At 44.2% G+C, this 23,382-nt stretch overlaps 1 protein-coding gene across 1 annotated transcript in view; it reads left to right on the top strand.

Annotated features, from left to right (window-relative positions):
• Positions 1 to 13,593: 13,593 nt before the first annotated feature.
• TMEM108 (transmembrane protein 108) overlaps positions 13,594 to 23,382 on the top strand; it is an 18,012-nt gene continuing 8,223 nt past the window's right edge. The window contains exons 1-2 of the mRNA XM_010007409.1: positions 13,594 to 13,755; positions 19,743 to 20,843. Of these exons, the coding sequence (XP_010005711.1) occupies positions 13,743 to 13,755; positions 19,743 to 20,843 (1,114 nt within the window). The 5' untranslated portion in view covers positions 13,594 to 13,742. The remainder of the gene's footprint in view (positions 13,756 to 19,742; positions 20,844 to 23,382) is intronic.

Raw genomic sequence — 23,382 nt, 5'->3', positions numbered from 1 at the left:
GCACAAGCTAGAGCAAAGGAGGTTCAAGTTAAACATAAGGAAAAACTTCTTTACTGTGAGAGTAACAGAGTGCTGGAACAGGCTGCACAGATGTGTTGTGGATTCTCCTCTAGAGACATTCAAACTCTTCTGCATGTGTTCCTGTGTGATCTACTGTAAGTGACACTGCTCTTACAGGGGGGTTGGACTCGATGATCTTCAGAGTTCCCTTCCAACCCCAATGACTTTATGACTCCAGTGTCCCTGCAATGCCTAATGTCATAAGGGCCTCTCATCTGATCGTGTCTTGGTGCGAAATCCATAAATATATTGGATGATGATATAATCCCTGGACAGGCTTTACAAGCAGCAGCCTGGAGTCCTGCTCATGTGGTTCTAGTTGCAGTCTGGGCTGCGAGGCTGAACTTGAAAGATGAGGCTGCCAAAGCAGGCAGTGAGTAAGGATCTGGGCGAAGTCTTACAGGTGTTCCCGACAGTCATCGTGGCCGGGTTCCTGTCTGCCAGACATAAGAAACAGATTAAAATTACCCTAAACAGCCTATGATTATCTGATGCTAAGGGCAAACATGTCTCTTCTAGGAAAGACAAAAGCCACAGTCCCTTTTAGTACCATGTGGGTTCTTACAAAGCTTATTTATGATGGAGGCATGGGAATTGCTAATTACTCCTGTGGAAACAAACCACTGTTATGGCTTCAGATCACTTTCTGTTTCCAGGCTTGCCCCCATTTTCCACTTTTTCCTAATTTTCTCAAAAAAGTTTCTCAGGGGAGTGGCAGTGTACTTTTCAGTCTTGGCCTCAGCCTAAAGGTGAAATATTTCAAGAACTCTCAGCAAAATCAGCCTGTCTGTTTTTATGATATGTGGGTGTGAAGAGAAACCAGCTATTCCTATTTGTTCCGGTTGCAGCTTCTCTGCCCTCATAACTCAAGAACAGCTGACACTAGGAAATTTGAGCTCAGCTTGTTTTATAGACCTTGGTGATGAAGGAGAAAACAGTTCATGTCTGAAGAAAATCAATTCAGTATTTCTAGAGCTGGGAGCAATTAGAGTCGAAGGCCAAATTTTGCTTTGAAATACAGTAGTGTGGCCCCACTGAAATGCCAGTCCAAGGGCAGAACTCATCTTGGCACATTTGGTACATATTCATGAAGAAATACATTTTTCCTGGAATGTTAAACAGAGGTCGAAAGGAGGCATTTCAAATTTATTCTGCACGAAAGGCCCAGTTCTAGCTCTGATGCCAACCCATGGGCTGAAGTGTAAATAATATGCATTCAGCATGTAGTAAATATCTCAGCCATGTCAATGGGAGGTTTGTGCAGTGATCAGAAATAGGATTTAGCCATGTATAGCAATTAACCTTTGCAGATAACATTTTTTATTCTGGACATATTTCTTGTATCCAGTATTGCTTGGTAAGAAAATGTACATACTCTGCCATTTTTCTTTCCTATTTTTTTCTGTTCCCCTTTTTCTGCCCTCCTTTCTGCCTACTTCCTGTCTTAGAGCATCTCCTTTGTTCTTCTTCCTTTCCTTTCTTACAGCAGTGCTCTAAGCCTGCTATCTGCAGGGGTCTCTACTATCTTTCCCATTCCAGGCAGTGATAATTAAAGAGTTAATGCTGCTTTTTAAGTGTCAGTTTTGGGCTTTGACTGGACATGTTTGTGACAGTAAAGAGAGACAAGCTTTCATTTTTTAGAAACCCAGAACACAAGTATAGATTATATCTCATCAGAATGTTGAGGGATCAGACACGTAAATCCATTGAGAGGGTCTGAACCAGGCTTGCTTTTTTCTGTTTTTTTTTTCTCTCCTGCTGAGCCCTTATGTGAAATTCCACATAGAATTCCAACAAATCTGCCCCTTCAGCTTCAAATAAGCTGATTGACCCAAGAAAAATCACTGTAAGCTGTAAATGGTTAAAGGGAACAGACATGTTAAATCCGTAGCGTATTTACAGAAAGTGGATTTTTCCAGTCATGTGCTGTATCAGACAAACTGCAGATGAACAGCAGTTATGACATTGAGTCTTCCTACTCCTAAACCATCACAAGAAGCCTCCCCAAACAGTTCAGCCATCCCCTGACATCTCTTGACACAATTCTCTGCTTGGTCTGACAGCCGTGTGACTCAGCAAGGCCCTCAAGGTCTAGCTGAGGTCGATGTGTCAACCAGGGTTCTTATCCACACAGTTCAAGATGGCTTTACTTCTTGTGAGTTGGAGTCAGAACACTCAATCCTTATGCTTGAGCTGAGCTTCAGTCATTTGTGGCATACACTTAGAGTTAGGCAGATGCAATTGTGGCTTCACTTTGCATGTACAGGTGTCCTTGTAAATGGCTGTTACCTGCACAAGCTGCATGCCATGCATACATGGTAGGAGACTTTGCCATATGGCAAGATGATGCCTCCAAATGAGATGATTTTGACCAGGGTCTGTAATAGAGACTACCAAGGAGCCTCGCAAGTCTGGATGTGTATGTCTTGTCCCAGTGGAGACCACACTGTGTGGACACTTCAGACCACCCATCTGATCCATGGTACTGTCTCTCTTGGGCAGCCTGCATCAGTAGTTTTTTCTAACTTTGGACAAACAAAAGACCTTGATGTGTTTACTGGAAGAGGAGCATTTTTTTCCTGATCTGTTTATTGATAAAAAGACGAACAACAAGTAAACATGAACTAGATATGCATCTGTTAATTAGAAATAACACTGATACGCCCAGCCTTATTCCCCTGCAACTGCTGCTGTAGGCCTGTGCCTGTGAATACACAGAAGGGATGACTTGTTAGTCCAGAGATGTCATCTTTGGACAAGAAGACTCTTCAGCATAATCTTACTCACACCACAGAAAGGCATGTAAATGTACATTACCAGGTGTCTTCTTGGAATGGATTTACATAACTGCCATCAGCAACTCCTGTTCTGTGCAGGGTGAGTTTGGTCATATTCATGCCTATGACTGAATGAATGAATGAATGAATGGGTGGTTCTGTTTTTTTAAACAGAGATTACAATTGGGTATTTTGTCCTGCCATCTAAAAATATTATTCTGTTTCTCCCTCCCCCTTCTGTCCTCCCTTTCCCCCTCCCTCTGCAATCAGTGTGTTTGTTTAAGGCTGCTGCAGGAAAAGCTAGATGAACGTCTCCTTTCCCTTCATCCATCCCTCCCTCCACCCATCCATCCATCCATGTAGCTGGAGAGCTGTGATTCACTAGCTCTTTACCTCTGTCTTTTGTGGAGGAGTTAATCACCTGTAGAGGTAAAAGCCTCTGTGGAATCACACGGGACAAGCTTGAGCCTGTTGTAGAAAAAGATCAAAATTTTTACTAAAGCTTAAAGGGTTTTAAAAAGTAATTTCTACAGCAACCTGCTGTTTTCATCTCAGCTAAGATTTCCCCATGATTTTTCTCCTAGGCCCCAATAAGGGCTGCATGGCAGGAAGTAGGAAAACCCTCAATCTGTGTGCATCTGATGTGTGGCCCCAGAGCTCAGTGACCTCTCTCTCACTAGACTGTTGTTCTGGAGCCACAAAGGGAGCAGCCACCAAGGGAGCAATGCTTAAAAGGTTTCCCTTTCAAGCAGCAATGAAGCAGAGCAACTCTCTTTGGAGGGACTCAGCCTGCCCTTGGGCATGTCTCTCTTGCAGCCCTCCCTGAAACCAAGTGGCAGAGCTTTGCAGCTTCACCCATTTCCCTTCATCCCTGTCCCTGTCCCACACTCATATCAAGGTCTATACAGACAGCAAGATTGAGCAGTTAAGATAGTGCTAGTTGGTAGTCCTCTAACATCAGAGGGGTCTCATTGAGGGAGGTCATGCTCTCCCTCGTGTCTCTAGAACCACTCATATAGGTGACTGGGCAATAACGACTCAGTGAAAATCATCTGCTCAGATGAAAGCTTGGTGTCAGTTGTTTTGTTTTCCAACAATTCAGCGTAACCTTTCATTTTAAAAACCAGATATTTCTTTTGGTTTTGGGGATAATTTTAAAAATAACTGACAAGAATTGTTGTCATAGAATCATAGACTTACAGATCATCTAGTTCCAACCCCCCTGCCTTGGCAGGGACACCTCCCACTAGACCAAGTTGCTCAAAGCCCCATCCAGCCTGTCCTTGAACACTCCCAGGGATGGGGCATCCACATGTTCTCTGGGCAACTGGTTCCAGTGTTTCACAACCCTCACAGTGAAGAGTTTCTTTTTACTACTAAATCTCCCCTCTTCCAGTTTAAAGCCATTAACCCTTGTCCTATTACTACAAACCCTTGTAAAAAGTCCCTCTTCAGCTTTCCTATAGGCTCCCTTCAGGTACTGGAAGGCTGCTAGAAGGTCATTATATCCACTTCCTAATCATGCTCTGTCTACAGCAGGTAGTCCAGTGGTTTAAAGGTGTTTGTGTCCAGCTGCTCTGGAGACCCCAGCAAGTCAGCAGACAACAAGCACTTTCTCTACTTCAGTTCAGGGCTGAGCCTTACATTGCTCCTTCCCCTCTTGTCTTCTGGAAACACCACATTGGGACTGATTCCAAACCTGAAAAGTTTTAGCCCAGTTAAATAATTATTGTGACAGTTATGTCTCTCATAAAACCACAGGCTTATTAAGGAACCATAATTTTGGTCAGTGCCTTAAGTACATTCTTGCCTTTTACCATCTTTTCAGTCCTGTCTTAAGCTGTTCCACATACATTTTTAACATGTGCCAAGGACTCAAGGATTTTACATATTAAAAAAAGGAGAAAGTCTGGAAACAGCACTGGATAAGTTAGGTAACATGATGTAATTTCAAGGAATAAGTCTGGATTTTTTTTCCCCTACATGATGTGTGCCACGTAGCTTGGAAGATCAGTTACTGCCTTGGGCACATGCATGGTAGCTAGATGATTTTTCAAGAGACGTGCTGAAAAAATGAAGTAGCCCAGTATGAAGAGTTATACAGCCTTTGAATTCAGTTAGTTACTAAAGCCAAAGATGAATCTGACTGTAGAAATTAAAAATGTGTCAGAAAAAAAAAGTGTACAGCACCCAAGGCATTGCTGATAAATACGAAACATTTGTGTCTTGCTAAATGCATTTTTTCATAATTACCAGTATATGGATTTGTATTGTGCAAAGCCCTAACAGTGAATCTCCTTTGATGGATGCGCAATAAAACAGGTCTAATTGGAAGCATTAATTTAGACAGAGGCAGGAGTTGACACAGAGCTCTGAGTAAGAGATGCTTTATATTGCCATAGCAAGTATGAAGTGTTTACTTATAATTTGCAAGCTCGTATCACACCAGCTCTACAAATGAATTGTTACAAACTGTTGCTGCATGATTTTTTCCTCTCTTTGTTTTATTTTTTCCTCCTGATAAATATCTCGGACCGAAGGTCATCTTAAGGAAATAGCTGTAATGCAATAGAAACTTTGCTGCAGGTGCTGCTGTGTTTCTGGCTGTGTAATTGACAGTGAGTGAGAATGGAGGAGCAGCTCTCAGCAGGGACATTTGTGAATAAATAGACAGGAAATAAGCACAGTGGAGTGGGAGAGAAATGTGTCCACGTAAAGAGCTGTGTGCCGTGCATCCCCTCAAAAATCTCCTGTGGTTTAGGCCTGTAACAGGAGAGGTACACATGGATTTTGCTGCTCCCTCTGCTTTATCTGCCTGCTCCCACTCTGGTCCTGGTTCAGTAACGTGTTGATCATGTGTGACACTCCTGGCATGTGGTGACACACCTGGGTGGTGCCACCAACATCAGATGGAAGCATCTCTTGCTCCAGTGTCTTGCCGAGGCAGCGCTCAAAAAAAATCAGATTCTGACTGCACCAAAATCCAACCCTAGGTGAGTTTCTGCCTATTAGAGACAATTTGACCACTGACCTTACAGCCAAGTGACTTGGATTTATCCGCTATATATGAGTTACTGTTGCTGAATAATCCGGGACCAACAAGCTGGTTTCCACATCTTTGTTATGCAAGTACTTGAGTTTTATTGAAACCTCCTATTTTGCTGAAACACTGATTTCCAACAAGCCAGGTAGAGGGGGCAGTTAAGCACCCAACCAGTGGTGATGCTGAGGTGTCAGGGTGACTGCAAGGGGCACACCCAGCACCCAGATTTGAAGAGAACAAAATACCAGCCTCTCCACTCCTTTGACTACTCCTTCCAGTTCTTAATTACCATTAATCTTCAGATTGTTCCTTCTTTCTTATTTGGCATCATTGGTCTTCAGCTTCCAACTGTGTTTTACTTCCACTGGTTCCTTTAGTGTTTCCTGTGTTCTCCTCTCAGAGTCATTAGCATGCTGAATAATCTTACTAATTGCAGAGGAGTTGTCCTGGGTTTGCACTGGTGCAGCATTAGCCCCCATTTTTCCCAATGGACTTTTCCTGACACTGCTATCAATGGTCGTGGAATTGATCCCTCAAGCAAGCCTTCTGTCATTTATTTCCATCCAGTCCTTCCAACTGGTATTGAATGGGGCTGAAAAACAGCACTTTGTCTTAAAATTGTCCTCCATATAGTGCTTCTTGATATTCCTCCCACTCCATGTCCTGACCTTTACTAAGGCTGTTGCTAATACATCCTCGTAGCCTCTGTGGTTAATGTTAGTGCAAAGACTAATGTTCTCCTGCAGCTTTAATGCTGATAGGCCACACTGAGAACTCTTGTCTCCAAACAGAATTGCTTTCTGATATTGCACTTCACTGTGGGAATAATTTTACTGTGTGGGTAGAATGACAGCTAAGAATGCTTAAAAAGAGAGAGAGAGGAAAGGGGGAAATGTAATAAGGCAGAAGTGTGACAACAAGACACTTGTGCCAGTATTATCACTGCATTTCATGGGAATGTAACATCTGACTGCTACACAGCTCTTCCAGCATCAGTCTGTTGAGGACCCAGAGTGATGTTTAGTTGTAGTTCATTCAAGCTGCTTGAACAGAAAGTTATTTGTGTTTCATTAGCAATGCTGTGCTCTAGTTTCAAGATTATGTTTTGTATATTAATAAATGAAGTCCAGGCCAAGGAAAGCCTGGATTGGAGCAGTGTAAGCAGTAAAAACCTGTTATTAGATGTTTCAGAGGTGAATTTGTCTTTCCAAATGCACCACTGGGTACGTTTGCACTTGCATAATTTCTGAGGAGACAACCCACAGCTGTGTTTGAAGTTTGTTGTCAATGCATCAGGAAATCTCAAGCCCTCCCTGGGACCCAGGCAGTCACTTGTATTAAGGCCAGTCCAGTGAAGCCAGGTGCTACCACTGAGGCAGGCACTGAAACTACCAAAAATCAAATATTCTGGTTACAGGGCTGCTGTTTCTGCACTTTCACCAGAAAATAAAAATTAATAGCCTTCAAGGGCAGAGCAGTCACATCAGAGGGCTAGAGACACATCACACAGCAAAGCATTAGGACAAGCACCTCAGGACTCAGTTCCTGTGATGCTGTCTCAGCAGGGAACGCCCAGGCTGCTCTAGGGAGCCATCCAGGGTTGCTGTGCACCATTGCACAGCCTCTGTGCTCCTGGAAGGGAGGTGGTGCAGGGGAGAGGAAGAAGGGCTGCTCTCTGGGTTGCCTGCTGACTCCAGCCCCATCAGCAGTAGCTGAAGAGTAAGTACTGTGCTTTGGAAACTATGTAATAGCCTGACTGAAATCAAATGAAGCTTCCAGTGTAGTTGCTAGAGGGGGAAGGAGAGAGATAAGGCGCCCACGTCCTATCACCAACAACATAACTCGTATGAACAAAACAGAAGCCCAGGATGAATGAACATTGAGGCTGAGCTGCCTTTCACATCAAGAGAAGATCTCTGAAGGGCTGTTTGCTGACAGGGCAACATGGGAAAGCTGGTACATGAATTCTCTTCACAAGGGATGTCCTGTGAATAATCAGAAGTTGTTAGGGTTGTCAGACCAGTTTCCTTCCAAAATAAAATTAGATGTAGAGGTGATGACATTTCAGGAATGGCTGAAGTAGATTCTTCCCTGAATATCGATAGACCCAGGTTTAGCCAGAGAGGAAAGACAAATAAAATATCTTACCTATAAAGAACTGTGCAAATAATGCTGCTCTAGGGGTTATGCTTATTATTATTATTACTATTATTCCAGACAGTGATTCTACGTTGGTGGTGCAAAGAAGTGCAAATGACATTGCCAGCCTGTCATGTTTAATGCAGGATGAAACTCTAATGACCTGAGTCCAACATGAACACTTAAACCATTGAGTGTCAATGATGTTTCAGCTATGCACTGTGTTCCTGTGACCAGTACAAGACCAATACATGTTCAAATACATATTCAGAACCAGCACACACATACTGGCAATTTTGTAAATTGGCAATTTTTAAAAATGCAGATGTGCGTGTAAAAAGAGAGCATCCACACAGAGAGGTGAAACATAGTACTTTGTTGTGTAGCTACATTCATGCTGACTAGGAAATATGAATTGCAGAAATGAGCAAACTGCAGAGTTGTGGAGCATTTTTTTATAAAGTGAGATCCTCTTCCTAACTTTGTATGTATTTCCACTTGAATTACTGATCCCCTGACTAATCATGTCACCATGTCATCTCACCTTTATGTTATTTATGTACAATATTGTGTATCTCCACTTCTTGAATCTAGTTCAGGAGCAATGGCACTGAGTGAAACATAAGCAGCGGTGTCCTGCTCGCATTAGCAGAAGTTATATCTGGCTACTGTTCATAGAATCATAGAATCCTAGGGGTTGGAAGGGACCTTGAAAGATCATCTAGTCCAATCCCCCTGCCAGAGCAGGGTCACCCAGAGCACATCACACAGGAATGCATACAGGTGGGTTTTGAATGTCTCCAGTGAAGGAGACTCCACAACCTCCCTGGGCAGCCTGTCCCAGGGCTCTGTCACTCTCACAGTAAAAAATTTTTTCCTGATATTCACCTTGAACCTCCTGTGCTCCAGTTTGCACCCATTACCCCTTGTCCTATCACTGGTCATCACTGAGAAAAGCCTAACTCCATCTCCCTGACACTCACCCCTTACATATTTGTAAACATTGATGAGGTCACCCCTCAGTCTCCTTTTCTCCAAGCTGTTATGACCTTATTTACAAGAACATGTGATTTACTACACCAAGTTGGACCATCGTTGCTTCCAGACTAATAGCCAGCTACAAAGGATGGCAAGGAAACCATGTCTCAATACCTGTGCCATCTTACAGTTCATCTTACGGAGCAAAAAAATAATTTCTTCATCTCTGCAGTGAGTTGCTGATATTTTCAAGACAGGAGTGTTATCTTTCCCTTTTATCTTTGTATGTTCTAATGGAACATGCACCCCTGACATTCTTGAGTTTCAGGCATGCATCTCCACACATTGCAGGCTGTGGAAGGGCTTCGCTGACTGCCTGGTGCTGTGAGCAGATTTCCTGGCAGAGCAGCCACAGAGCACCCGTGTGGCTCATTGGAGCTGGACCACCGTGTTGAACATCCAGGTTATTCTGAAACAAGTCTCAGCTGAAGCCAGGTTCAACTCCAAACAGCTATGAGGCATTAAAAACTTTAGTTCCAACAGCCAAAAGAAAGCTGTTGCTGGTTTCTAGGAAGGTTGAACAGAAATGAAAAGTAACAGCTCACTTCTTTCTTCAGCAACCTTACATCTACTCCAGAGGCTTTGCTAGCCTTGTATCATCCAGCAGACAATAAGTGCAGCACGTTGCAGCCTTTCTCGCTGGTTTATGTATAACCTTACATCCTGGGGCTGTGCTCAGAGGAGATAATCTGGCTGTGGAAACTCTTACTATTTTTTGTAGCCCAAGTCCACCTTGGGAGTTATTCCCGTTCAAATCTGACCCTTTTTCCCCTGAAACCAGTAGCCAGTCCCCCATGTTGGAAATGCTGATTCCCTTGATCCTGACCTGATTGTGTTCTCACTTGCCCAAAGGATAAACTGAGGCAGTGAAGAACTGCACAAGCCCCTTCACGAGTCACTTTACGCACATTGAGGCACAGGATCACTTTTCATTAAACGAGGCTATAGTCAAAAATCAGAGGAAAGCTTTCCTGCAGGTAAATATCATAGTTGTCTTCTAATTGTGTGTTACCTTCTCACATAACAAATGAGTGCAAACTCCTCATTACAGGCTTTCATTTCAGATCAAGTACAAGGGTAACCAGACAGTTGGAGGTAATAATATGTTTGAAGGGGCCGTTAGTAATAAATCATCCAAATTACTTTCAGTGAACAGATAAAATGACTGAAATACCTTCAGGGTTTGTAGAAGTTAGTCAGCCTGTGCATAGCTGTAACATCTCTTCTGGTTGTAATATCAACATTTCTGTACCTGCAGCTGTAGACTGTAAGCACAGCTTTTGCAAGTAGGGAGAAAAAGATTTGCATCATAGAAGCAGAGGAATCCATGAGTAAGACACTCTGCTTTGTCTCCTCATCAGTTTTCATACAGTGTGTTATAATATTTGAAATCAGCCATGGATTAGAAGTTTCTGGGAAAGACAGACAGAGTGATAGACAAACTGTTCCTATAAATGTTTTCTTAGAAAAGACAAGCTAAAAATGACTGTGTTGTAATGAAAGAATGTCCTGAGTTTGGAATAAGTATTTGTGATTGGTAGGTAAATTGGTGTAATTTCCTGAGAGCTGGAGGCTTGGTCCTGAAGATACTGTGTTTGGAAGAGACATATCATCTGGTGCTGGAATCAAAAGCCTCTGACTTGGTTACCTCCAACTGCAAGTGAGAGGATTTTGAAAGAGGTGCAACATGTCTGGGAGCAGTGATTTTCAGGAAAAAGTCTTACACGTGAAGAAGTGGCTACTACTTCCTCATGCTACCTGACACTTTCCAGTTGAACAGGCACCAGACATCTTGCCTTGCAGGGGTCAGGTGAAGCTGAAGGGTAGCATGCTGTTTCTTTGAGAGGCAGAAGCTCCTGTTTTCAGCTGCATTAGTGCTTCCCCACTTACCCTCTAATACAGGAACAAAAGATGCTTCCTAGGGCATTGCCATGGAAAAACAGCCAGGCCCTGCTCTAGTCTACTCTTCATGCCAATGAAGTGTTGCTGTCTAAGGCTTGTTGTCTGGGATTTCCTCTCCTAAAAAGTATTGCAATACAGAGACTACATTTCACCTTTTCAAACACCACTTTTATTTATCCCTTTATTGTACTAAAGAAATCCTTGATTAGCTTTATGATAATGCCATCTAAATAGATAGAGGGATACAAAGTGGGATTCATCTCACCTGATTTTCATCACCTGAAAGCTGGACATCTAGTTAAAGCTCATCATCCTCTATGTGACCTCTTTTGCTAATGGAAGGAGAGGAACCTCCTTGGGGTACTTGTCAACCTATGGATGGGGTGAATTGCCTGCCAGAGCCATGGCCACCATAGACTAGGCATGTAACTTTTACATATCTGAAGTTACTCACTATTTTGGGGGGTTATTAGAAACCTTTTTAAGATGGCTTTGAATCCTCCTTTCCCCCTTCTTATTGCTGCTTGTGAAATGGATACCCTTGCTTGAGTCAGCATCTGTGACACCAACTGCATCCACTCCTTGGCAAGATCCTATTTTAAGCTTTCCATCAGAGGTCACAGCTCTTTGTGCCATTGTCAAAACTCTTCAAAAGGTCCGGTGACATTGAAAGTAGGTCTCTTAGAAGCCAAAGGTTCTGCAGTAACATAAATAGGATCAGCAGCACTAAGTGCAGGTGAAAGAAAAGCCAGCTGCACATCCTTTCTGTCTCCCTTGGCAACAGCATCCTGCCAACAAAAACTGCTGCCAAGTAAAGGCTGGAAAGGAAGGGATGTGCATTTGCAAATCTGGGGCTGGACAAGCTTTGTGTGAGGGGGGAGCTGTCAGACCAAGGAACACTCATGGGCTTTTAAAATTGTTTTGGGTTTTTTCCATGTGTTTTTGGACAAGGGAATGCACAGAGCCTCTGTCCTTCTGAAGAGTTTTCATCTGAAATTCCAAACAACAATCTCTGCAATTTAGAGCCATATGTTTCCATCCATGACAGCACACAGGGAAGAAATCTGTGGTGAGTTACTGCTTACAGATGTGGCAAATCCTCCAGCAAAGGTTAAAATACGTGTCATGGTTCTCTTGTTACGCCAGCTGCAGCTTCCTGCTAAATCATTGTTTCAGCAGCAAGCTCTTAATCAGCTCTGAGTTCTAGAAACTGCTAAACAAGCTGATATTTGTAAGGTCTGGTTTTTTTTTTAATAATGCACAAAATGTCTTAATTTAGAAAATCCTTCAGACTGAAAACAGTAAGGGTGAAAAGTGAACTGCAAATGACAGGGAGAAAAGGAGCGTCATCAGAAGAGCACAAAAATGCAAAGCAGATCTTAGATTATTATTTGTACACTGGCTTCCCATGTCCTCCATGAAATGATCATGGCTGTGAAAACAGAGTTTGTGTAACTTACAGGTAAAATATACTTGTGATATAACATACACTCCTGCTTAGCCTTCCTGATAGCAACTTCAGTCCCCAAAAATCAGCACTGGGTCGCTGCCAGAGATCCTGTAGCTGCTCGTGCTGCCAAATATCAAATCTGGTGCCACAACATCATTCTTTGGCTGTGGCGTCAAAAAAAAGAAGTCTGCCTGCAATGTGCTTGTATCCAAGGCCTGAAAAAGGAGGATCTTCTCACCTAGTATGATTAAAGGAAGGAAGAAAGGAAGTGGCTTTTCTCTCCAGCAAAACGTTAGGAATGTATTTTGGGAGAAGCCCATACAACAAACTGCTTGGGCTGTTGCAGCACCCCTGGATACAACAGGAACCCTGAAACAGAGAGTGACTCTGACTCCTGGGGCATTACTGTACTGCTCTCAAGAAGCCCCCAACTTGTTGCTCTCTTACCATTTCCCCATGCCTTTTGAGAGATTGGTAGTTGGCTGCACAGGGCACAATTTCTGTGTTCTTTAGGCAGTGTGTTCTTCCAGACACCCAGCTGTGCCAGAGAGAAAAAGAGAAACAAAAAAAACCCCAAAGATACAGAAGAAGGGAGGCAGGATTGTGGGTTTAGGAATCACAGGATCCGTGGACTTCTTTATGGTTACAAAGTAGAAATTGCTCTTGAATTTGCTTCACTGAGAGGTGAAGAAATGAAATAAGCAAAGGAAGAAGAACGAAGAGGATCACTATTTCATTCTGACAAGAATATTAATATCATTAGAGATAATTGAATGAAGTGGAAAGCCTGGTGGAGATACATAAGCAGGAGGTAGATCTGTAAAATCCATCCACACACAAAAAGCTAAACACTGCACTGGAGGGAGGGCACTCTGCCTTAAAAAAGGGACTGTACAGCCTCACAAGGACGTGCAGCTGGGGTGCTTGTTGCTGTTTTGTTCCCAGAAAATGAGAACTGCCAGCAATCCTCACGCATCTGAATAGACCTGTGTCAGACAAACTGTATCTGGACTTAATGGGAAACCAAGCTGGAATACCAAGCAGCCCTTCGATCTGCTGGCAGAGAAGGGGACTGGCTCTGTAAGTAATCTTGCCTTGCAGTTGCAAAGGTACTCCATAAAGGAGCGAGCCCTCTCTCTGCACAGCCCTGCAAGACACGCCTGCCTGGGCTGTCTCTGTCCTCATTCCTCCAAACCAGTTCCAACAATAACAGCAACTCCTGCGTGCAGCTGCCTCGTTAGGGAGAAGATGTATTTTTCCTTTTTCTACTGAGGGATGAAGCTTCCGAATCAGTGTGATGTGAGCAGGTGAGGATGTCTGCTGACAAGTCCAAATGATATTTTCAGGTAAGTGATTGCCTTGAACAAGCAGCTAGAGTCAGACTCCTTCTTTTTATTATGCTCCTCTCAGTAATTACTGCTGTCCTAGATTGTCAGTGAGCCTTTTCACAAGGTTCAACAGCTCGGATGTCTGTGTATATTTAGCTGACTAGGGGATCTGAAGCATTTCTCTGAGTCTCCAGTGTAGTGTGAGAAAGAACTGGGAGCTGCCTGCTCTGTAACTACACGACACTGTCCTATATATATCACCCATTGTTTAAAACACTGGAGGACCATAAATTAATCGTGATTTACCAACTCACTCTCTCAAAGTCTGTAATGAAACTGCATCTTAGAGGCAGTAATGGTGTTCTTCAATGTTTTTGTCTTGGTAAAGGACTGGGACATTCTTGCCTCATGAAAACTGTAGTAACCATTACTGTTGTTGCACAGGGAAAATCAGCAAGTGCTGCTTAATTTGTGTTTGTACATGTGATTTCCAGAGCTTCTGCTGATGTTGTTTTATATTATGCACATAAAGTTGTTACTCTGTGTGTACTCAGTCTCTGCATGTTACCAAATACCTGTATTTTGAAGTTGAGGTTGATCACCCTGTCTAATACATACCAGGGAAAACAGATAGTAACTTCTAAGTTAGCTTCTGAGGGTTCTGGCTTGACAACCACTGATAGACAGGCAGGGAAAATAAATTTTCTATGCAGAGTAACCTACTTTTTCTTCCCTCAGTTCTTCCCCCAATCATGGAGGTGAAATCTTCTTAACTCTTTGTTTATGCAAAGGCTGCTTTATTGTGTGTGAAAATCATATTACTTCGACAGATTTCAAAGAAAATTACCATAACAACAACAATAATATATACTTTCTGCACAGTCTCTGACCATTAAAGATTGACTTTTCTCCCACTAACATTTTGGTTTCACTGAGAGACACAGGAGAAGTTAGTAGTGCCATGAAGAAAGCTTTAATTACAACAATAGCATTGCTATTGCTTTGAACAGGTTTTGCATAACCTTCTCTCACTATTAGTAGTGGAGACTGTTGGAAGTATGGAGAGGCTTCAGCATCCCACATGGTGCCCACATGCACCCCAGCCCAGGGTCTGTAGATAACATGTCCTTTGTAGGATGGCTGCCTTTTCTTCCCTTGCTCGCAGCAGTCTGAAATAATGAGACCAGCAGTAGGTCTCTGCACAAAAAAAGCTCTTCCTGATGTCCTACAGCAATCAAGTTTGCCAAGTACTGCTCAGAGTGCCTCTGTCTTGCTGCAAGGTCCGAGGGAGCAAAGGCCAGAAAGGGTCAAACGCCAGACTGAGCTTGTTGTGCATATTCATTTGCTGTAGAAAATGTGAATGCACGGCTCAAAAGTTTCCACTGGATCTTTGGCAATTAGGACTTGGTCCAAAGCCCACTCAAGTCATTGGAAACATTTCCACAGGGTTTAGATCACAAGTTATGTAAGTTTGTGTTGTTCAAAGGAGGTACCCAGGGAGGCTGAACGTGTGCGCTGACTCTGCCATGTCACACAAAAAGGTGGTTCTCAAAGTGCCCGAGAAGGCTCCTGTGCAGCACCAGGTGATACTAAGTCCTAAATGAAGCCTCTTAATGCTGTCCTCTGCCATCACACTGGCCCCTAACGGGGGCTCCTGAGGCCCTGAGATAAAACAGTTAAAGAGCGTCAGCTGCTAGAGCCGAAATCACTTTGTTTATCTGGTTTGGAGGGAGGCAGTTCTATCTCCTATGTGCAAATAAAATGGCCATGAGGAAGTTCCCAAAGGGTAGGACTCTGCAGATTTCACAATCTGGGAAAGCAAAATATTCCTAACCCCCAACTTTTCTGAGATTCACTGAGGACATCAACCATAGCCTTTTAAAATGTTGCTGTAAAGAAACACCTTCATTTTCTTCACGTACACAACTGCACACACCACTTCTAGACTCCTCATGTGAAACACTGCAGGGAGATCCTGTTGAGATTTGAACCATTGCACCATGTTGTCAGGAAGGAGTTTTTATGGCTAAATGTGCATTGGCACCCTCTGTATACACTCTGCTGCCGTTCTGCTTCATCCTTGCATTAATTAATTCTATACTTAATATTCCCTTCTTGGTGCACTATGCACCAAGACCACAGGGTGACACAGTTTGCACTACAGAGACGTCAGGTCTATCAGTCTACTCATTAGGGTTGAATGGTTTTAATGCAGTCATAAAATTAGACTCCAGAAGTGGGAATTTGACACACAGCATTTAAAAGCCAAGCCAGTTTGACCCCTTCTGGGCAAGAGCCCCTGTACCTTAGAAATGGCTCCTTATGAAAAAAACTTAATGGTGTGAACTGACCTTTGAAAATATAATTAATTAGAACTATTTGATATAATGTGCCTACATTAGTCTATATTACCATTATGCCAGCAGATACTATGAATTGTCAGTCTTTACCCTAAGGAGCTCATGCTTTAAGTGAGATCAGTCCTAAGAGTCTTAAGCAGCCAAAACTGAAGGATTTTGGCAAAGAGTTGCAGGACAGTGCTTTGAACTGACCAAGAGCATCTGCTGTGTACCATCTCACCTGGGATATCAAAACTTTGGCCATGATGAATTGATAGCAACCAGAAGATCTCCTTTCAGTGCTAGTCTGACTGAGGGTAAGCTGAGGCACCAGGGGACAACTGGCATTGTAGCCATCATGGCCTTTATCTCAGCATGGGTGCATTTGTGAAGCAGAGACAGAGGTTGGGAAGGGAAGAAATTTGAAGGAGTTGGTTAAGTCCACTTCTGTGACAAATGCCTCCTACACTTTAGTAGAGAAACTCAGAATATGATTTTCCTAGGCTTAAGGCAAAGTTGCCAAACAGGGCAGTCTAATATCAGGGACCTCAATAAGAGTCCCACTTTGTAAGACATTGCATATCCTCAAGTGATAGAAAAGTAAGTGGGAGCTCTGGGCATTCAGGCCAGCACAAATCTAAACACAGCACGCTTAGGTGATGATGCAGAGCATCTGAGAATACCAGTTCCAGCTTCTGCTTTCCAGTTGGCTGTTGATCAAATATAAAGCAAATTAATTCTACTTAAAAGGGGCAGCAAAACCGACTGTGAAGTTCTTATTACCAGCTGGTTCTCCCTAAATATACAACACTGGCTATTTTTGCAATGATCTACTAAGGTTAGTATTTTTTCAGTAGTAAGGGGCACAGATTAGCTCTGGTTGCCACTGAAGGAGTTACTGTGGTCCATTCAATCAGTGAAAAAAAGTCAGAAGCATCTGTAGCTTCTGGAGCCATGGTGGCTCTGCAGGGGCTCTTAAAGGGACTCTAGCAGATGAGCAAAACCTGATTTGCCACAGCCCAAGACAGCCAAATGTCATGGAGGCTATTGTTCACTGTTAGATAAATTACTTCTGATTTAGTATTTCCTTTGAATAATTATTCATACTTTACAAGCCACCTAAAGGTACTAGCTAAATGTATGTGGCCTCCCATGCCTGGTGTGTGGTGACCTGCTACCACAACAGACTGTCCCAGAGAGATTGTAAATCTTTTTAAGCAGCAAGCTACTGATTTATCAGTATTTCGAGAAGTGGAGATGCATGCTTGGTAGGCTTTTAGCCAGAGATCAGGGTTTCTAACCCCAGGGCACAATATGCAGAAAAGCTGATGACTTCCTTATTCCTCAAGGCATATCCTTGAGGAAAACATTATCTCGACAGAGCTGTTCTTCTGTGCGTGAGGTGTGAGAGAAAGTAGTTACACAAAGAACATCCAAAAACATTAGTAGGCATTACAGTCATTACAATCTAGTCTCTCATAAGATCTGCCAGTGCACTTTATCTTCTGCACTCAGAACAGCAGGCCTAAACTTTCCTGAAACATTATCTCCACACACCAAATCCAAAATAAATCATCATCTTTTCCTCTTTGAATTTGTTCCGTGGCAGCAGCTTGTCTTGGCATGAAATATTAGCCATATGGACACTAGGATGTCTGCTTTGACCTTGACCTCAGAATAAGTGCTGCCAAAAATGTGCAGATAACTCCTGCCTTTCATTACCAAGAGTGATGCTTCACGAGGATAGCACGATCTGCTCTTCTGGTTGCATCTCGGTGTACAGAATCTGTTTTTCTCTTTGACTAGGTGTTCTGCTAAGACCAAATGGTCTGTGGCTGGCTAGGAACTGGGAAGCAGTATCCAAGATGGTGGTTTATTTGGCAGAAATATTTATTTCAGAATTTATTTATTTTTTAAAGAGCTTATTTAAGCATCAGGCAGTGGAAAGTGCATTGCTTGGAACTGACTCTCACCATGTTATCAAGTCAGTATTTTCATCTTCTGGATATTTTGCAAAGTAACAGGAGGCTCCTGGGGGCAAGATTAGGTTAATTTTGTTTGTTGTAGAGCTCTGTGCTGTTCTGGTTCAGAAATGGTGATCAAATAGGGATCAAATCAGAGCATTTAGCTGGCTTAGGGAAGCAGGTACTGCTTCTTTGGTGAATGATGCACAGGATTTGGAATAAACACCTTTATCTCTGGCCAACGTGCAACAGAGCCCTAGAGCATAGTGGACACCTAATCAGAAATATTCTTTCAGAGTCCCTGTCTTCCTTGTCTGCTGGTGCACAGAACATAGATTCCCAGGTAGGGTAGAACTAAATGGCATAACAACTCTCACAAAGAAAGCTGGTAAGCCTGGATAGAGGAGGAAGGCAGAGAAGGGGGCAGGAAGATACTCCACAGTCTTGGCTGGAAGGTGCTCGTTACCCAGTTTGGAATCCTGCAGCTTTGATGAACTTGTCTCCCTGATCTGTTAAGACTGTGACAGTATCTTTCACCTTGACACCACTGGCTGGAATTCACACTAGCACAATGCTAATGGTGCCATCTGATGATGCTCAGTGGACTGTGCAAAATGGATTTATTCCATGTGCTTCCTAGTGGGCAGAGATCCACATTACACTCAACAACTTCAACATATGGAAATGGTGACATGTGATTGATGTGGTCCCTGCAGGTCATGCTAACTCAGGGTGTATTAGCCCTGCACCCCAGGGAGGTTTATGCTACTGCAGCTGCCCCCATCCATTATCTGGACTAGGAATAAATGGAAGAATTGATGTTCCCAGCAGTGTGAATCTGGCACCTCATGAAGCAGTGTGCACCACAGAGGGTGTTGGGAGGGAAACTTCACACAGTGCAGTCCCAGAGCACATGTCAGCACAGAACAGGTTGCAATCAAACATTTGTGCATGGGTGCAAAGGGCAGTTGTGTTAGACTGAGTCAGACCCCTAATAATCACATGGCATTTAAAAAGACTGTGATAGCTTTGTTTTCTTGTTCATTTTTTAATATTTGGAGATTTTCCACATCTCAGACTCCCAAATATAAAGTGACTAGGTTTTTCAACATTGCTAAGTAAAGGGCAGCATATATAACCGAGGAAGCCCTCTCATCAGACATCCCTTCTTGACCTAATTTTCAGCAAGGGCTAAGCAGCTGCTCTCTCAGAAAACAGATTGCTTAATGGCATCCAAGACTGGAGGGAGGCAAATTTATGATTTTGCAGCCAAAAGAATGAGAGGACTGAGGTCCTTCATAATGATGTAGATGTTCATCTGGAGGCCTCCTGGCCAAAACAAAAATGTCTTTTGTTTCTGCCCCTAAAGAGTAGAACATTTTGTAGCCTGTGCCTGTGGCACTTTAAAGCACTCTCCCAAGTCCATTCTGCAGGCTTCTCCCTGCCTTTGCCGCAGAGATTCCCTGCAGCCTTCCTGTTCTCGCCTTGCTGCTCCCACATCCATGGGGCCAACACTTCCCCTGCAGATTTTTCTTTCTCTTCCTACTTTCCCTGAGAAGCCAACAAAGTTGAATGCTAACTTTTCTGTCCTGCAGAACACGGAAGGTCTTCCTTCCTGCCAGACACAAGCTGCGCCGTTCCTCATCCACTGGTCCCTCCCTGGTGTCTCACCCTCTCTCTGTGTTTATTCTTTTTCCTTCAGGTGTTCTACTGATCTTGGCACTGACAGAAGAGCTGGTTTTTTCTGTCCAGGTACTGTCTCCCACAGTCTCCTCCTCTCAGGGCTTCCCGATGGACACTACCACAGTCACAGCCATGGGAACGACACCTCGCCACGCGGCAGAGCCCCTTCCCACATCCACTCAGGCCCTCCCCCATCCCAGCAGCCTGCCGGAGACAGCCCGTCCCACCGGGCAGAAGCAAGTGAGCAGCCCCCACCCGGCTGAACAGGAAACGTATCATTTATACAACCAGAGCGCTTTGTACACGGGACAGACTCGCCCCAAGGGGAAAATATTCCAGGTTTTCAAAGGCAACTTCTCGGAGTCCTCAGAGCCTTACCTAAAGACAGCCCTGCACTCTCCCTTCCCTACCCTGAGGAGCCCTTTCACAGACCACCCGTTCCAGTCCCAACCCACAGCATCCAGCGATCCCAGTGGCACGGGGCTGGCAAGAACTACACACTCAGACCCTTCTCCCCACCGGGGCGCCTCAGGGAGCCTTAGGGAAGCAGAGCGAGGGGATGGGGCTGAGCTAGTAGTGCAGGAGGCAGATTTTGCCACCACAACTGCTGGACCATCAACTGATCCTGAAGCAGTGTCGGTGCCTTTTAAACCCACCCACTACGGTGTTTGGGATATGCTCAGCAAAAACAACTCTTGGGTGACCTTGAATCTCAGTACAAATGTCCCCCTGTTTGCTGGTCCTGGATCTGCAACAGCAGCAGCAGGTCACTCGGTTCAGACCAGTTTTGACATCAGCATCTCCTCCCCAGCAGCTGGAGAGCCCGAGGGACCTGCTCCAGCACAGCATGGTGAGGTGACTAACACGACCTTGCTGGGCAGTCCTCTCTCCACAGTACCCACCACAAGGTTGTCCAGTTCCATTTCCACAGCTGGCTCCACCGCCACTGGGAACTTCCTAAATAGACTGGTTCCTGCTGGGACCTGGAAACCTGGAGTGCAAGGAAATATCTCCCATGTCACTGAGGGGGACAAACCTCAGCACAGAGCAACCATCTGTCTCAGCAAGATGGACATTGCCTGGATCATTCTGGCTATCAGCGTACCTATATCCTCATGTTGTAAGTTAATTGCTGCTTTATTTTGCTTTCCTTTTCTCTTTCCTTAAAATTCAGATTTTGGCCCCCTGTTCAAGGACCAGGTGGAGAGCTTGAGGTGGATGAGAAGCAATCACTAGACAGCTAATGCATTCACTTACCAAAGTGCTTAGCTCCAAAATGCAGGGCTTCCGTGTCTATACTCAAAGTGTTCTTGCTCCTTTGCTATTAGAAACCACTTAGTCTTTTTGGGCCCTCCATTTGAGGATGTAACTCATGGCTGAACAACAGTAGAAGGCAAAGCAGCTTTACTTCAAAACGTTTAAGCTGGTGACCAAAAATTGTACAAGTCTTTAATCTAAGAACTACTGTATTCTGCCCTGGAATTGGGTTAAAAATCCCACTGCTAACTCAAAAGATTAATGGTAGTTGTAATCACTAATACCTTAGGAAACACCAGTTTTCCAGCACAACAAAATATTCCACTGCAGGCAGTTAATGAACTATCAGGTTTTAAAGTCTGATAACCAAAGTGCTTGTTTCCTCCCAACTTTGCAGCTGCCAAGGGAGCAGGAAGAGTTTGAAGTTCTGGCCCTCAGACACCAGGAGACAGCCACCTGCAGGCAGGCTGGGTTTCCAAAGCTGGCTGATGTTCTCATCATTTGACTCAATTACAAAAAACAACACGTGGTTGAATTGTGAGTTGAGTCCAGGGTGTCCCCTGCTTAGCAGGGTTATAACTGCAAGGTAGGACAAGATATCCTCTGGGGTTTTACACTACAGAGCCAAGAGGAAGCCACTGAATGCATTGTGGGGTGTGATCGTGCTGATCTGGTTAGAATGGAGTAAACATAAAAATTTCCCAGCCTTTGCTGCCTGAGGAAACATAAGAGGATAGCAGCCAACAATATTGAGTATTAATCCTATTAGGTGAGCTGATTGAGCCAGTCTTGCACGCTGCTTACTCCTGCCAAAAAGGACAGTGCTGCTCCCTCCAGCCCTCTCGGAGCTGCAGCCACCTGATCTTGCTCCTTTCTGTCTGCCTGGGCCTGACCTGACACTGCCCTGAGCCACTTGGAGATTGCTGAAATGGCTACAAAATTTTCACTTTGCTCTTTGGTACTTTCTGTCCACCCACTGAGCTCAATCAGCCCTCCCACTGTGTCAGATGAGCATGCAGCCTGCAGTGGATGAGGCTGCAGGAACGCACACCTGGGGAGGCAGCAGCACTGATCCTTTTGGCAGCTGCAAATTACAGGATTTGCCCAGCATATCTCTTAGATGGTGCCTCTGAGACCATTGGTTCCCCTATTGCCAAGGTGGTTAAAACCACGAGTGAGAGCAAGACCTCAACATAAAAGATGGACAATCAAAACAAAGTGAAACCACAGCAGAAGGGTGCATACAGACTTCTGCAAAAGATGGGGAGGAGAAACTGTGATCCAGCAAGCACAGCGTGACGGGAAGCAGCAGTATCTGATGATTTGATGAGCAATGTCTTGTCTGTCAATCAGTAGAAAGAAAGGATCAAATAAATTCTTAAACTCATTATGTTTTTTATTCAGGAGGAAAGATGATCTGGATAGAAAGCTTCTAAATACAAAGCACAACATATTACACCACACAACCCAAGAACAGGAAGCATAGCCGGTGTGTAAACTGGTGTATGTCTGTGCTACAAGTGTGCCATATATGAGTTATATGGCTAATTATAGTTATTATTAGTAGTAATAACAATATGAAGAGTCTGTTGGCAGCACTTCTAATCCACTATTCATTAAATAGTGGTGTTTAAACTTTTCTTTTTATGTGCCAGAACAGTGTGCGTTCATATGACTGTGCTTAAACTGTGCCATAAGTGCTGATGTACAGGCATAGGTTATTCTTGTAAGAGAATAAAAATGAGTTACCACAGCCTAAAGCACTGACACCCAAACACAAATCTAGGGGTTGTGGCTTCTCTCTCTGTTGCACACTGGAGGGGCACATGGTACTGCATCCAGCCCCGGAGCTCCCAGCACCCAAAGGACATGGAGCTGTTGGAGCGAGGCCAGAGAAGGGACACAGTGATGATCAGAGGCCTGGAGCACCTCTGCTATGAAGACAGGCTGAGAGAGTTGGGGCTATTCAGCCTGGAGAGGGGAGGCTCCAGGGAGACCTTATAGCAGCCTTCCAGTACCTGAAGGGGCTACAGGAAAGCTGGGGAGGGACTTTTTACAAGGGTGTGGGATGGTAGGACAAGGGGGGAATGGTTTTAAGCTGAAAGAGGGTTGATTTAGATTGGAAGAAGTTATTTAATGTGAGGGTGGTGAGACACAGGAACAGGTTGCCCAGGGAAGCTGAGGAAGCCCCATCCCTGGAAGTGTTCAAGGACGGGCTGGATGGGGCTTCGAGCGACCTGGTCTGGTGGGAAGTGTCCTTGTCCGTGTAGTGGGGTTGAGACCTCTCAGCCCTGCCTGTTCTGTGACTCTGACTTTCTGACCCTCGGGAGTCCGGGTGTCCTCGGGCACAGGTGCGTGGTGTGCGGTGCCGGGTGTGCGGTGCCGGGTGTGCGGTGCCGGGT

The sequence above is a fragment of the Chaetura pelagica genome, unplaced genomic scaffold (assembly GCF_000747805.2).
Source record: "Chaetura pelagica isolate M959 unplaced genomic scaffold, ChaPel_1.0 scaffold481, whole genome shotgun sequence".
Taxonomy (NCBI): domain Eukaryota; kingdom Metazoa; phylum Chordata; class Aves; order Apodiformes; family Apodidae; genus Chaetura; species Chaetura pelagica.
This window is presented reverse-complemented; position numbering and strand designations above follow the sequence as displayed.